General features: G+C 37.8%; 1 protein-coding gene across 6 annotated transcripts; it reads left to right on the top strand.

Annotated features, from left to right (window-relative positions):
- The first annotated feature begins 4,436 nt into the window (after positions 1–4,436).
- LOC112667871 (olfactory receptor 51G2-like) lies at positions 4,437–11,974 on the top strand. Of its 6 annotated transcripts, XR_007404605.1 has the most exons (5): positions 4,448–4,625; positions 4,972–5,186; positions 5,582–5,711; positions 8,213–8,338; positions 11,805–11,974. XR_007404605.1 is itself a non-coding variant. In XM_025459931.3 (4 exons), the coding sequence occupies exon 4, from the start codon at positions 8,287–8,289 to the stop codon at positions 9,244–9,246; it is 960 nt and encodes a 319-aa protein (XP_025315716.1). In that variant the 5' UTR covers positions 4,437–4,564; positions 4,972–5,186; positions 5,582–5,804; positions 8,213–8,286; the 3' UTR covers positions 9,247–9,625. The 6 variants fall into 6 exon arrangements, 3 of the variants coding, with proteins under 3 accessions (XP_025315716.1, XP_025315715.1, XP_025315714.1); XM_025459931.3 differs by lacking the exon at positions 11,805–11,974 and having other exon boundaries at positions 4,437–4,564; positions 5,582–5,804; positions 8,213–9,625; XM_025459930.3 differs by lacking the exon at positions 11,805–11,974 and having other exon boundaries at positions 4,446–4,625; positions 8,213–9,625.
- The last annotated feature ends 278 nt before the right edge of the window (positions 11,975–12,252 follow it).

Genomic DNA, 12,252 nt, shown 5'->3' with positions numbered 1-12,252 from the left:
AACACCTCAACTGTATGTTCTTCTGTATTCCTGTTTCCAGCTCCCATCACTAACCAAGTCAAACCAGAAGCCAGAGAATGAAAGAAGTCATTCACGCAATCCATTATGGTCAGGACACAAAACAGGATAGATCTGGGAAATAGACTAAACATGCCTTTCTCACAGAAACTACTCTGGCTTTCATTTTTATATCCTCTCTAAGGCTGGTGATCTAGGTAGTGCTTTATCCATAGCTCTAAATGTGGATATCTGCCCATCACATTCTCCCCATCATAGTGAACTTATAACTTAAGGTTGTCAAAGATGTTGGAAGTGGAAAGTAAAATTGTTTTCTCATTTCTTTCTGTTGTATACCTGTGGAATATAGAGACCATATGGCAAGAATATGAATGCACTGACTAACGAAAACCCTTTAATTTGGATTCTTGATTATATCAAACTTATATGATAGCAAAGTGATTTAAGTTAATATTAAAGAAATGAAAATATAAGAGAATTAAGAGGTATCCAGTGCCAGGGAAGGCATTAAGTCCAGGTCATTTGTCTGGCAATTCCTTAAGACATTTGAAGATAGAAATGTGAGGGATTTCCTATTGTTAAGGTATAAATAATCTCACATTTTTGTAGACTATCAGTGGATGGAAGATTTCTTGAGTAATTGAGTACATTTTCTATAGGAAGACTATTACTTACACTGAGGAGACCAACTTCTGAAAAAGCAGGTTCTCAATTGAAAGTATTAAATATAGGCGTGCATGAAGATTAGTAAATTGTGATATTTTTGCAATAGACAACATTTGAGTTCAGTGAACACATGACAAAGTTGTTAGGTATTATCTTTCTTTCTTTCTATTTTTTATTGTTTTTTAAAGATTTTATTTACTTATTCATGAGAGACACACAGAGAGAGGCAGAGACACAGGCTCCTCACAGGGAGCCTGATGGGGGATTCAATCCCAGGACCCCAGGATCACAACCTGAACCAAAGGCAGATCCTCAACCACTGAGCCACCCAGGTGCCCCTCTTTTTTATTTTTTAATTTAAATTTCATTTGGTTAACATACAGTGCAATATTGGTTTCTGGAGTAGAATTCAGTGATTCATCACTTACATACAACACTCAGTGCTCCTAACAAGTGCCCTCCCCTCTTTAATACCCATCACCCACCTAGCCTATCCTCCACCCACCTCCCTCCATCAACCCTCAGTTTGTTTTCCATGGTTAAGAATTTCTTATGGCTTGTTTCCCTCTCCCTCTCTTTTTTTCTTTTCCCCCTTCCTATATGTTCATCTGTTTTCTTTTCTAAATACCACACCAGTGAAGATCATATGATATCTGTTTTTCCCTGACGTATTTCACTTAGCATAATATACTAGCTCCATCCATATTGTTTCAAATAGCTAGTTCATTCTTGTTGATGGATGAATAATACTACAGTGTGTGTGTGTGTGTGTGTGTGTGTGTGTGTGTAGCCCATCTTTATCCATTCACCAGTTGATGGACATTTGGGCTCTCTCCATTGTTTGGGTATTGTTGATAATGCTGCTGCAACCATCAGGGTGAATGTACCCCTTTGAATCTGTATTTTTGTATTCTTTGGGTAAATACCTACTAGGGCAATTGCTAGATCATATGGTTGTTCTATTTTTAACTTTTTGAGGAGCCTCCAAACTGTTCTCCAAGGTGGCTGCCCCAGTTTGCATTCTCACTAATTCTCACCCTCTCAGTGCAAGAGGGTTCTCCTTTCTCTGCATCCTCGCCAATACCTGTCGTTCCTTGTGTTATTAATTTTAGCCATTCTAACAGGTGTGAGGTGGTATCTCATGGTGCTTTTGATTTGTATTTTCCTGATGATGAGTGAGGTTGAGCATCTTTTCATGTGTCTGGCCACATGATTAGTTGACTCTATAGTTGTGGGGACATTTCTGGGTTCTCTATTCTGTTCCATTGATTTATGTGTCTGTCTTTGTGCCAGTACTATACTGTCTTGATCGCTACAGGTTTGTAATATAAATTGAAATCCAGAATCATGATGCCTTCAGTTTTGTTTTTCCTTTTTCAGAGATGCTTTGGCTATTTGGGGTCTTTTGTGATTCATACAAATTTAACGATCGTTTGTTCCAACTTTGTGAAAAATACTAGTGGTACTTTGATAGGGATTGTATTAAATGTGTAGATTACTTTTAGGTAGTATAGACAATGATGAGAGTAGACATCTTTGTCTTTCTCCTGAATGTAGGACAAAGGTTCTCAGTATTTGTCCACTGATGACGAGAATAGCTGTGGAATTTTCATATATGGTCTTTACGATGTTCAGGTATGTTCCATCTATCCCTACTTTGTCAAGGGTTTTTATCAAGAAAGGATGCAGTATTTTGTCACATGCTTCTTCTGCAATTTTGACAGGATCATATGGCTCTTAGGTTTTATTTTATTAACGTGGTATATCATGTTGATTGATTTGTGAATACTGAACCACCCTTGTAGGCAGGAATAAATCCCACTCGATAGTGGTTAATAATTCCTTTAATGCACACTTGAATTTTATTTGCAGTATTTTACTGATAATTTTTGCATTCATTCTCATCAGGGATATTGGCCGATAATTCTCCTTTTCAGTGGGGTCTTTGGTTTAGGAATCAAGGTAATGCTGGCTCCACAAATTGTGTTTGGAAGCTTTCCTTTCATTTCTACTTTTTGAAACACTTTGAGGAGAATAGCTAATAACTCTTCTTTAAATGTCTGATAGAATCCGTGGGAATCCATCCCATCCCAGACTTTTGTTTGTTTGGAGATGTAAGGCATTATAATTAGAACAATGTTGTCAAAATCAACACCAGGGTTGATATTCATAGGGAACCACATTTTAAAGTAGTTCCTGTACTAACCAGGAATTGCAATATATTTGAAATTCCCATTCCAATTAGAGATTTTGAGTACTCATTAGTGTACATGCAACCCTGCTGCATAGTTCAATCACCAACAGACATTGAAGAGTCAGTATTGTTGACAAAGTAAGAGTTTTAAAACTTGAGTAAAAAATTCTATTTTTAGTCATATTAAACATATTATCTGTTTCATCAGGGAGAAATCTATGGCGTAGTGAAAATAGTACCACCATAGCCAATCCGATCTGAGTGATGATGTTGGTTTTATTGTTTGGTATGTGGTACTTGAAATGCATTTTATTTTTATAGCAGATTTAGGTTCACAGGAAAATTGAGTGACAGAAACATGAATTTTCAAAAACCCCTGTTGTATGATTTTAAGAGAGGCAGACACATAACTGAATCTTATTTTTATCAAGTGTCTAATAATAGAGCTTAACTGGAGTCATTTCCAGCTCTTAGGGCACAGATTTATGTCCCTCTCCAATGTAAGTCCTTATAAATCCCCTCCAAACTACAACATATCCAAAATTCTTTACTGCCCTATCATATTCTGGATACAAAGTAATATTTCATATTACTTTGCACTAACTCATTGGTTCCACACATTGAGGCAATAAGCATTAGAAAGTCTCAATAGTCTTCTTGGCCCCGTATACCCAAACTGCTACACCCAGATGTAGCCTAAATGGTGGAGAGAGCCCAAACTGACAAACAGTGTCAGTGGCACTGACAGGGTTACACACACTGTCCTGCATTTATCCTGGAGCCTCATATCTCAAAGGACTGGGGGAAGACTTATGAACTGATCCTTCTTGCTCAGAGAATTAGAATGGTCTTCGGTGGCCAGAGGAACTAGCCTACCAGGTAGGTGAGGACTGGAGACAATAAAAGTAGGCTTAAGAGGAAAACACAGAGGGGGACGTGAGACACAACAGGGAGGAGAGTGGACACTCAAGAGTGTGAGAAGAACCAGGAGAATGTTCAAGAAGGGAAAAGTTCTCAGGTCATCATAGGACATGGTTTTCACCAAAATGCCTTCATGCTCATTCCTATAGGTTTCAAGCCAGATTCAGTCAGACTTTTCAGATTGGACTTCCCAAGGATACTCCAGATCTCTATGGTGGGTGGACTGTGTGTCCATGGGTGGGATGTGATGCTTCCAGCGGTGAAGGATTATTTTTGTGACATGACAGAATGAGGATTCCAGAATGTGATTGGGACTGTATCAGATAACCTTCAAAGTCCCTTAGAAGCCCAAGTATCAGTGCTTTCCAATATGACATAGTTGTGACTCAGGAGGCTAAACCTCAAATTATAACTCCTTCTGATTTTTGAGTTTACCGACTACATCTTCAAACTGCACCCTCTTATTCTGATGAATGGTAGAAGGCCTCACGAGGCCATGTGAATGAATTTGAAAAGAATCAGAAGCAGTAAGAATTGAGCAGTCAAAATGCACCAATGCCACACTATGAGGAGTTGTGGAATAATAGGCAGAGCAGATCCTAGTGAATCTGTGGAATATAGTGAATATATGTTGTGGCAACTTCAGAACACTGACATGGCTGCTCAGATTCCAGGCTCGTGATAGTCCCCAAATATCTCATTCCTTTATTTGGACAGGCTTCCCATTTTATCCTGGGCTCTACCTTTATTTTATTTCCCAAACTGGTAAGGAACAGAATGAAAACTATGGAAGTATAGTGATTGAAATTACCAGAAGAATTTGGAGGTAAAGGACATGAAGCAATTTATACCTACAGCTATACTGAATTTTCACTTGAAGAAACACAGATGAATCTGATATCCTTCACTTCCCACCCCTCAGCCGACCTAGATCACTTTTGTAAGATGCCCACTCAGGGTGTTTCCTCTCTGGAAGGATACTCCACAGTCTCCTCATATCTTCCTACCTCCCATTACACTTCCAAGAAATATTGTTATTGTCGTTGCTGACATCACCATTATCAGTATTTTGTTTTAATGGTCACTATATGTAAGGTGCCGTGCTAAGTATTTTACCCACATGATCTCCTTTAATTATAAGTACAATCTTATCAAGTTGTTTTTATCTACAGTTTACAGATGAGGCTCCTTTGATTCCAGAGGGAAATAAGCCATTTGCCCAACCCAAACGTGAGCAAGCATTGGGACCAGCATATTACCGAGGTGGATGTGCTTGTGGAAGCAGAGAAAGAGTCTGAACAAGGTGGATGGAGGGCAGTTGCCCCCTCAAACCTCAATAGAAAGTCGTGGAAATGATAAAGCTGCTTCAGCCTGGCCTCCAGATCAGGTATATTCCAGTTTTCCATTAAACCTCAGGTTCACCCCTTCTTGGCAGACACCATAAAGTGAGAGAAATAGTGTGAACTGAGTAGCAGTGAGGTAAGTGAAAGGCAGATTTCCTTTTGGATTAGGGATGACATCTTGGAAGATAATCAGGGAAGAGAAGGAATCATATTGGAAAATTTGAGCTTGGAAGGTAATTAGTGCAAGGTGGACAGGAGGGTGAGGGAGATAAGCCCAGGGCAAGAGAAGCAAGACTTGGTGATAGAAGAAAATAGCAGGAGGTCCCACACTATGTGGGCAGGATTAAATTGTAATATAAGTAGTCAGAAAGACTGGATTTATTATCTCTGGCATTTATTTATTTATTTATTTATTTATTTATTTATTTATTTATTTCAGGACTACATGTCTTCTGTTGCATAGAAAACTATGATTATTAATCATTCCAGCCACATATCTGCCTCAGTCAGAGTTTATGTGCATGGAACTAGACAAGACTGAAGGGGATCTGAATCTCACAAAGTCCAAGGTAGACTTTACAAGACAGGAAGATGCCAGTTTATTTATTTGCAATGGGAAGTAAGCTGTCTCCTGGATTGCAAATTCTCAAAACAGCATTTTGGTGAGCAGGGATTCTTGGCAAGTGATGGGCAAGTGGGATTTCGAGAGGTGGCTCATCTGTTGTACTTCAGAGATGTTGTTCTTGACCACAAAAGGGGTACAAGACTCTATTGGCATGAAATATGTTTTCTCATTTGTTCTGAGTAGGAAAGACTTTGCATCCAGGTCAGATGCTTTCTCTGGGCATCCATACTTTCTAGTTATCTTGTTTTCTCTAGTTTTTGCTTTGAAGCATGAATTTCTGCTCTATCTTTCCTTATAGCACTTAATTTATTTAGTTACTCATTTTTATAGAAGGTACCACTCTCAAATTGATGGATTAGATCTGACCTTTAAGAAAGAAGGTTCTGAATCTTTAAAGTCAGAAGCAACCATACTTTGCTAAAATTATATATTTTATTACAATAAGAACATTGCATATCAAATGACACAGTTCATTATTATAATTCTTAAAATTCTAAATTATTTCAAGTAAGTCTATTTTAACCCATATTTAGCTTATGGTGATGCTGGTCCAAGACCAGGCCTGTGACTACATTTACATAATTTTGGATATGTTGGTAAGAGCTGCTTATGTTAATAAGTACTGCTGACCCATCCTTGTCTGAATTCTTTTTTTTTTTTTATTGGAATTCAATTTGCCAACATATGGCATAACACCTAGTGCTCATCCTATCAAGTACACCCCTCAGTGCCTGTCACTTGGTCACCACCCCCACCCCCTGCCCACTTCCCTTTCCACCACCCCTAGTTCGTTTCCCAGAGTTAGGGAATGTTCTGTCTCCCTTTCTGATATTTCCCACTAATTTTTTCTCCTTTCCCCTTTATTCCCTTTCACTATTTTTTATATTCCCCATCTGAATGAGACCATATAATGTTTGTCCTTCTCCGATTGACTTATTTCACCAGCATAATAACCTCCAGTTCATCCACGTCGAAGCAAATGGTGGGTATTTGTCATTTCTAATGGCTGAGTAATATTCCATTGTATACACAGACCACAGCTTCTTTATCCATTGATCTTTCAATGGACACCGAGGCTCCTTCCACAGTGTGGCTATTGTGGACATTGCTGCTGTAAACATCGGGGTGCAGGTGTCCCCACGTTTCACTGCATCTGTATCTTTGGGGTAAATCCCCAACAGTGCAATTGCTGGGTCATAGGGCAGGTCTATTTTTAACTCTGAGGAACCTCCACACAGGTTTCCAGAGTGGCTGCACCAGTTCACATTCCCACCAACAGTGCAAGAGCATTCCCTTTTCTCCACATCCTCTCCAACATTTGTTCTTTCCTGCCTTGTTAATTCTCCCCATTCCACTGGGGTGAGGTGGTATCTCACTGTGGTTTTGATTTGTATTTCCCTGATGGCCAGTGATGCGGAACATTTTCTCATGTGCTTGTTGACCATGTCTATTTTTTCTTTTGTGAGATTTCTGTTCATGTCTTTTGCCCATTGCAGGATTGGATTGTTTGTTTCTTTGCTGTTGAGTTTAATAAGTTCTTTAGAGATCTTGGATACTAGCCCTTTATCTGATAGGTCATTTGCAAATATCCTCTCCCATTCTGTAGGTTGTCTTTTAGTTTTGTTGACTGTTTCTTTTGTTATGCAAAAGCTTCTTATCTTGATGAAGTCCCAATAGTTCATTTTTGCTTTTGCTTCTCTGGCCTTCATGGATGTATCTTGCAAGAAGTAACTGTGGCCAAGTTCCAAAAGGGTGTTGCCTGTGTTCTCCTCTAGGATTTTGATGGAATCTTGTCTCACATTTAGATCTTTCATCCATTTTGAGTTTATCTTTGTGTATGGTGTAAGAGAATGGTCCAGTTTCATTCTTCTGCATGTAGATGTCCAATTTTCCCAGCACCATTTATTGAAGAGACTGTCTTTTTTCCAGTGGATGGTCTTTCCTGTTTTGTCAAATATTATTTGACCATAAAGTTGAGGGTCCACTTCTGGATTCTCTATTTTCTTTAAAGATACCTCACATAATGTTTCAGTAGTATTGAAAAAGCTATGTGGCTGAGGCCTAATAAGGCAAGTGTATAAATCACTGCATGAGCCTTAAAAAAAAAAAACAAAAAAGAGAGAGAGGCTAAAGTTAACAAAGCTCAGTAGCCCTTGCCAAGAAAATTCTGGAAGGAAATTATAAAGTGAAAGATGTAATCTAGAACTGTTTGTGTGTGTGCTGTTCTGAGTAGTGTCTTTAGAAGAAGATTGTCTGTATTTAGACAGAATGTCAATGGATCTGCATCCAGGAGGCAGGAGGAAATGTCCTTGTGGTCATAAAGTGGATATTTCACTTAACTGACAATGCACAGCAATGCAACGTAGACAGAGCAAAAATGTGAGGATGCATGGAAGAGTGCAAACAAGAACATGTCATTTGTTTTGTTTTGTTTTCCTGACTCAGATGCTGATCTCATGATTGCCCTCCCCACTGGCTTGGGATCCTGAATTTGGATTGTTAGCTGCACAGCGAGCTCCATGGCAACCTTAAACTCCAGTAATAGCCTGTCCTCCACATTCTATCTCACAGGTATCCCTGGCTATGAGGAATTTCACCACTGGATATCCATTCCATTCTGTTTCTTCTACCTTGTAGGAATAATGGGTAACTGCACCATCCTGCATATTGTTCGGACAGACCCCAGGCTCCATGAGCCCATGTACTACTTCCTGGCCATGCTTTCCCTTACTGACATGGGCATGTCCATGCCCACAATGATATCACTCTTCAGGGTGTTGTGGTCCATTTCCCGGGAAATCCAGTTCAATATCTGCGTGGTGCAAATGTTTTTCATTCACACTTTCTCCTTCACTGAATCATCTGTGCTCTTGGCCATGGCCTTTGACCGCTATGTGGCTATCTGCCACCCTCTACGATATGCTATCATTCTCACCCCAAGACTTATCATTAAAATTGGACTTGCAGCTCTGCTTAGGAGTGCCTTTGCCATGATTCCACTTTTGGCCAGGTTGGCCTTCTTTCCTTTCTGCCACTCCCACATCCTTTCTCATTCCTATTGTCTGCACCAGGACATGATTCGTCTTGCCTGTGCTGACACAAAGTTTAATGTTATATACGGGTTGGTTCTTATTAGTGCGCTATGGGGCATGGACTCTCTGGGTATTTTTGTGTCTTATATGTACATTCTGCACTCAATATTAAGAATTGCATCACGTGAGGGGAGGCTTAAGGCCCTCAACACATGTGCATCCCACATCTGTGCTGTACTCATCCTATATGTGCCGATGATTGGGCTCTCTATTGTCCATCGTTTTGCCAAACACTCCTCTCCCCTCATCCATATCTTCATGGCTCACATCTACTTATTGGTTCCACCCGTGCTTAATCCAATCATCTATAGTGTGAAGACCAAACAGATTCGCCAAGGAGTTCTCCACCTACTTTTCCCCACAAAAATCTGTTCTACTATGATGTAGGCATGCCCTCAAGACAATAATAACAGCAATCTAAATGATGTAAACACATACTGATTTGTCTGCTGTAGGTTTGTAGGCATCATATTTGCCAACAAAAGAGTAAAGAACAGAATTGGAGGCAACAGAGCATCTCAAGAAGTTCCTAAGGAGACAGTGGTATCTACTGGCACTATACAGCTTGAATTAACATGTATTTTATACATTCCCTGTAAATATAAACACATTAGATTGGAGTGTGGTAGATATCATTTCCATCTTCTCCCTTCCATTTCTAACCCCAACCCTTTCCAGGCCTTTATCCATTAAGTTTTCCTTAAATATAATAATTCCACATTTCTTTGCTTCTGATACACTTATTTGTCTGGAATTTTTTTATTGCCTTCTTGCTATAGCAATGGGTTTGTATATTTGCTTAGTCTTTCTTAAAATGGAAAAAATCTTATCTTGGCATAAGAACATTGTAGGGCTCAAAGCAATAGTTATCAATCCTTATGTTGCATCAGAAACATCTTTTAAATGTTTATACACATGTTCTGACCTTTCTGAGGGTATTTACTTTTTTTTCTGGAATAGAAAGTGCTATTGCTGGTGTATAGAGCAATAAGGCAAGTAATTATATTTTCACAGCATATTTTTGAAAGATACAAATTAGGCAGATGTATCTAGTTCTGGTTTTCCTAGTCTTACCTGGGGGAACAAATGTCTTTGGTTTTATTTAGAATCCTTGATACTTCCACTTCCATAGATCTATTTCCCTCATCAAGTGCCCCTGCCTGAGCTGGTACTGCAATTAATGTTTTATTCCAAGATGATTTAGCACAGATTCTCAAGTTCTTTATACAATTTGTAGAGGAGAATAAGAGAAAGAGATGATGGAAACCACTATTGGATTACCCAAATTTTAATTGCAATTCATGTGGAATTCCAGTAATGTTCTTTCCTTTGATCTTTCCTATTACTATATAATCCCAATTCCAAGACAACAGCTTCCAGTGGTCAAGTAATAACATGTTATGTGTATGGATACAACACTTTAATTAAGAGAAAAGTTTATGTAACTGTGTCATTACTATCCATGATTTTTGGTGATGATTATACATAATAAGTTTAAAGAAATATACACATTATTAATTAAAGGAATCTATGTATATATGTTTAATAGAGGGGAAAACAAAAATTGATTCATTAAATGTTGATGAGCCAGAGAAGTGAGACAAAATTGCAATGGTTAGAGAATAGCAGTAAGATAAGAATATTCCTTTAGGGAAGGTAATTCTGATGCTATTCAGTAGTTAGAGTTGTAAAGCAATGCAATTTGTGTTTGTTTGTATTTTTATTTTCTAGTTAATTATTGAACTTTCTGGTACTCCTTAACTCTGAAATCATACACTCTCTTATTTCAAAGTGATTTAGTAAGTCATCTATTTTATTTTATTGTATCTATTTTACTTTTTAAAGACTTGATTATTATATATGTGTATTTGAGAGAGAGAAAATATGTGCATGAGCAGGGGGAGGGGCAGCAAGAGAGGAAAAGAATCTCAAACAGACTCCATGCTGAGCATGAGGAGATGCAAGGCTAACTCTCACAACCTGAGGTCAAGATTTGAGTGGAAACCAAGAGTTGGACATTTAACTGACTAAACTGAAAGGCACCCCAGAAAGTCACCTATTTTAATTCACTAATCTGAAATTATCGTTAAGTTCTTCTATTGACATCCTTGAACTACCTCATCAGCCTGATTTGAGAAATTATTAAATATCAGTCAGAAAAAAATTGAAGCATGGTAAAACTATGAAGCATAGATGTTTCACTAAGAAACATCCAAAGCAGGGTTCAATGATATGATATTCTCTTAGAATGTTCATATATGCCATATATAGGTGTCAGCCTCACCTTTGCCATTGACTTCACAGAGTCATATCTATTCATAAATGTCCTGTTGTTCCAAAGGAAATATCATCTATGCAACTACTTTTCTCTATTGCACGTAAGATTTAGGTAATTTTCCTTGTTTATATTATGGCCTTGATTTTTTTTGTCTACTTTGTGGTTTATGTCTCAAATATATGTGACCATCTGTTTATTTATTTATTCTTTCAATACGTATTTATAGATTGCATGTAAGCTGGGATTCTCGTTAAAGTGGCTACTCAGTGAAAGATACATGTTCTCCATTTTAATGAAATAGATATTCACATACTGCACAGTTTTAAAAAAGAAAATAAAAAGAAAAAAAAAGAAAAGAAAAAGAAAATATGTCTTTCCTAGGTAAAAATTAAAAGCATTGAGTTCCAAAAATAAAGAGTTCTGGAATGATATGAAACATGAAAATGACAAATGAGAAAATAAATATAACAATGACAAAATGTCCATTGGCTTTGCAGAATGTCTAAGACTGTCATAGATTGTTTACAGGCACACATGAGGCACTGGGTCAAATTTAAAACTCCTTCTTTACCATACAACCATTTAGAAATACTGTGAATTTCCTGTTCATGTCCATAAATCTTTGCAACTATAATGTTATAGAATTTTATTTGTTTTCTTTCAATAGATACAAGAAAGCCATAGAAATCACAAAAACTTGAGATTATCCTCTGAGAAGTTGAAGTACTGGCTCATGAGATATCTCCTTATTCTTGGCAGGATAAGATGCAAATGCAAGAAGCTATTTCTGTTTCTTGTAATTATTTTAATGACTCCTTGGAGGCAAAAACTATTTAAAGTGAGTATTATTTAAATAAAAGTATATTTCCTCTATCAAATATTCTCAGCAGTACACTCCCCAACACATGTTAAGTGTCAAGAGCCTACTTTTATACAAGTTTAGTCATATAATTTCATACATCGGGAGAATGTTAGTTAGCAAATAAAAATGTGAGACAAATAGTACCTAACATGCCATAACCTCAGTTAATGACAGATATTCAGTCTGTTCTTTAATTTCTGGCCTCATTTTCTAGGCTTTATATGTGTTTTTATGATTAGATGTCAAAGAAGTT

The sequence above is a fragment of the Canis lupus genome, chromosome 21, assembly GCF_003254725.2.
Source record: "Canis lupus dingo isolate Sandy chromosome 21, ASM325472v2, whole genome shotgun sequence".
Lineage (NCBI taxonomy): Eukaryota > Metazoa > Chordata > Mammalia > Carnivora > Canidae > Canis > Canis lupus.
The sequence above is the reverse complement of the archived record's forward strand: the minus strand, read 5'-3'. Positions and strand labels throughout refer to the sequence as shown.

Excerpts from the sequence above, each read along its gene's own strand:
- LOC112667871 (XM_025459931.3), top strand. The coding sequence starts at position 8,287 with ATGGCAACCTTAAACTCCAGTAATAGCCTGTCCTCCACATTCTATCTC.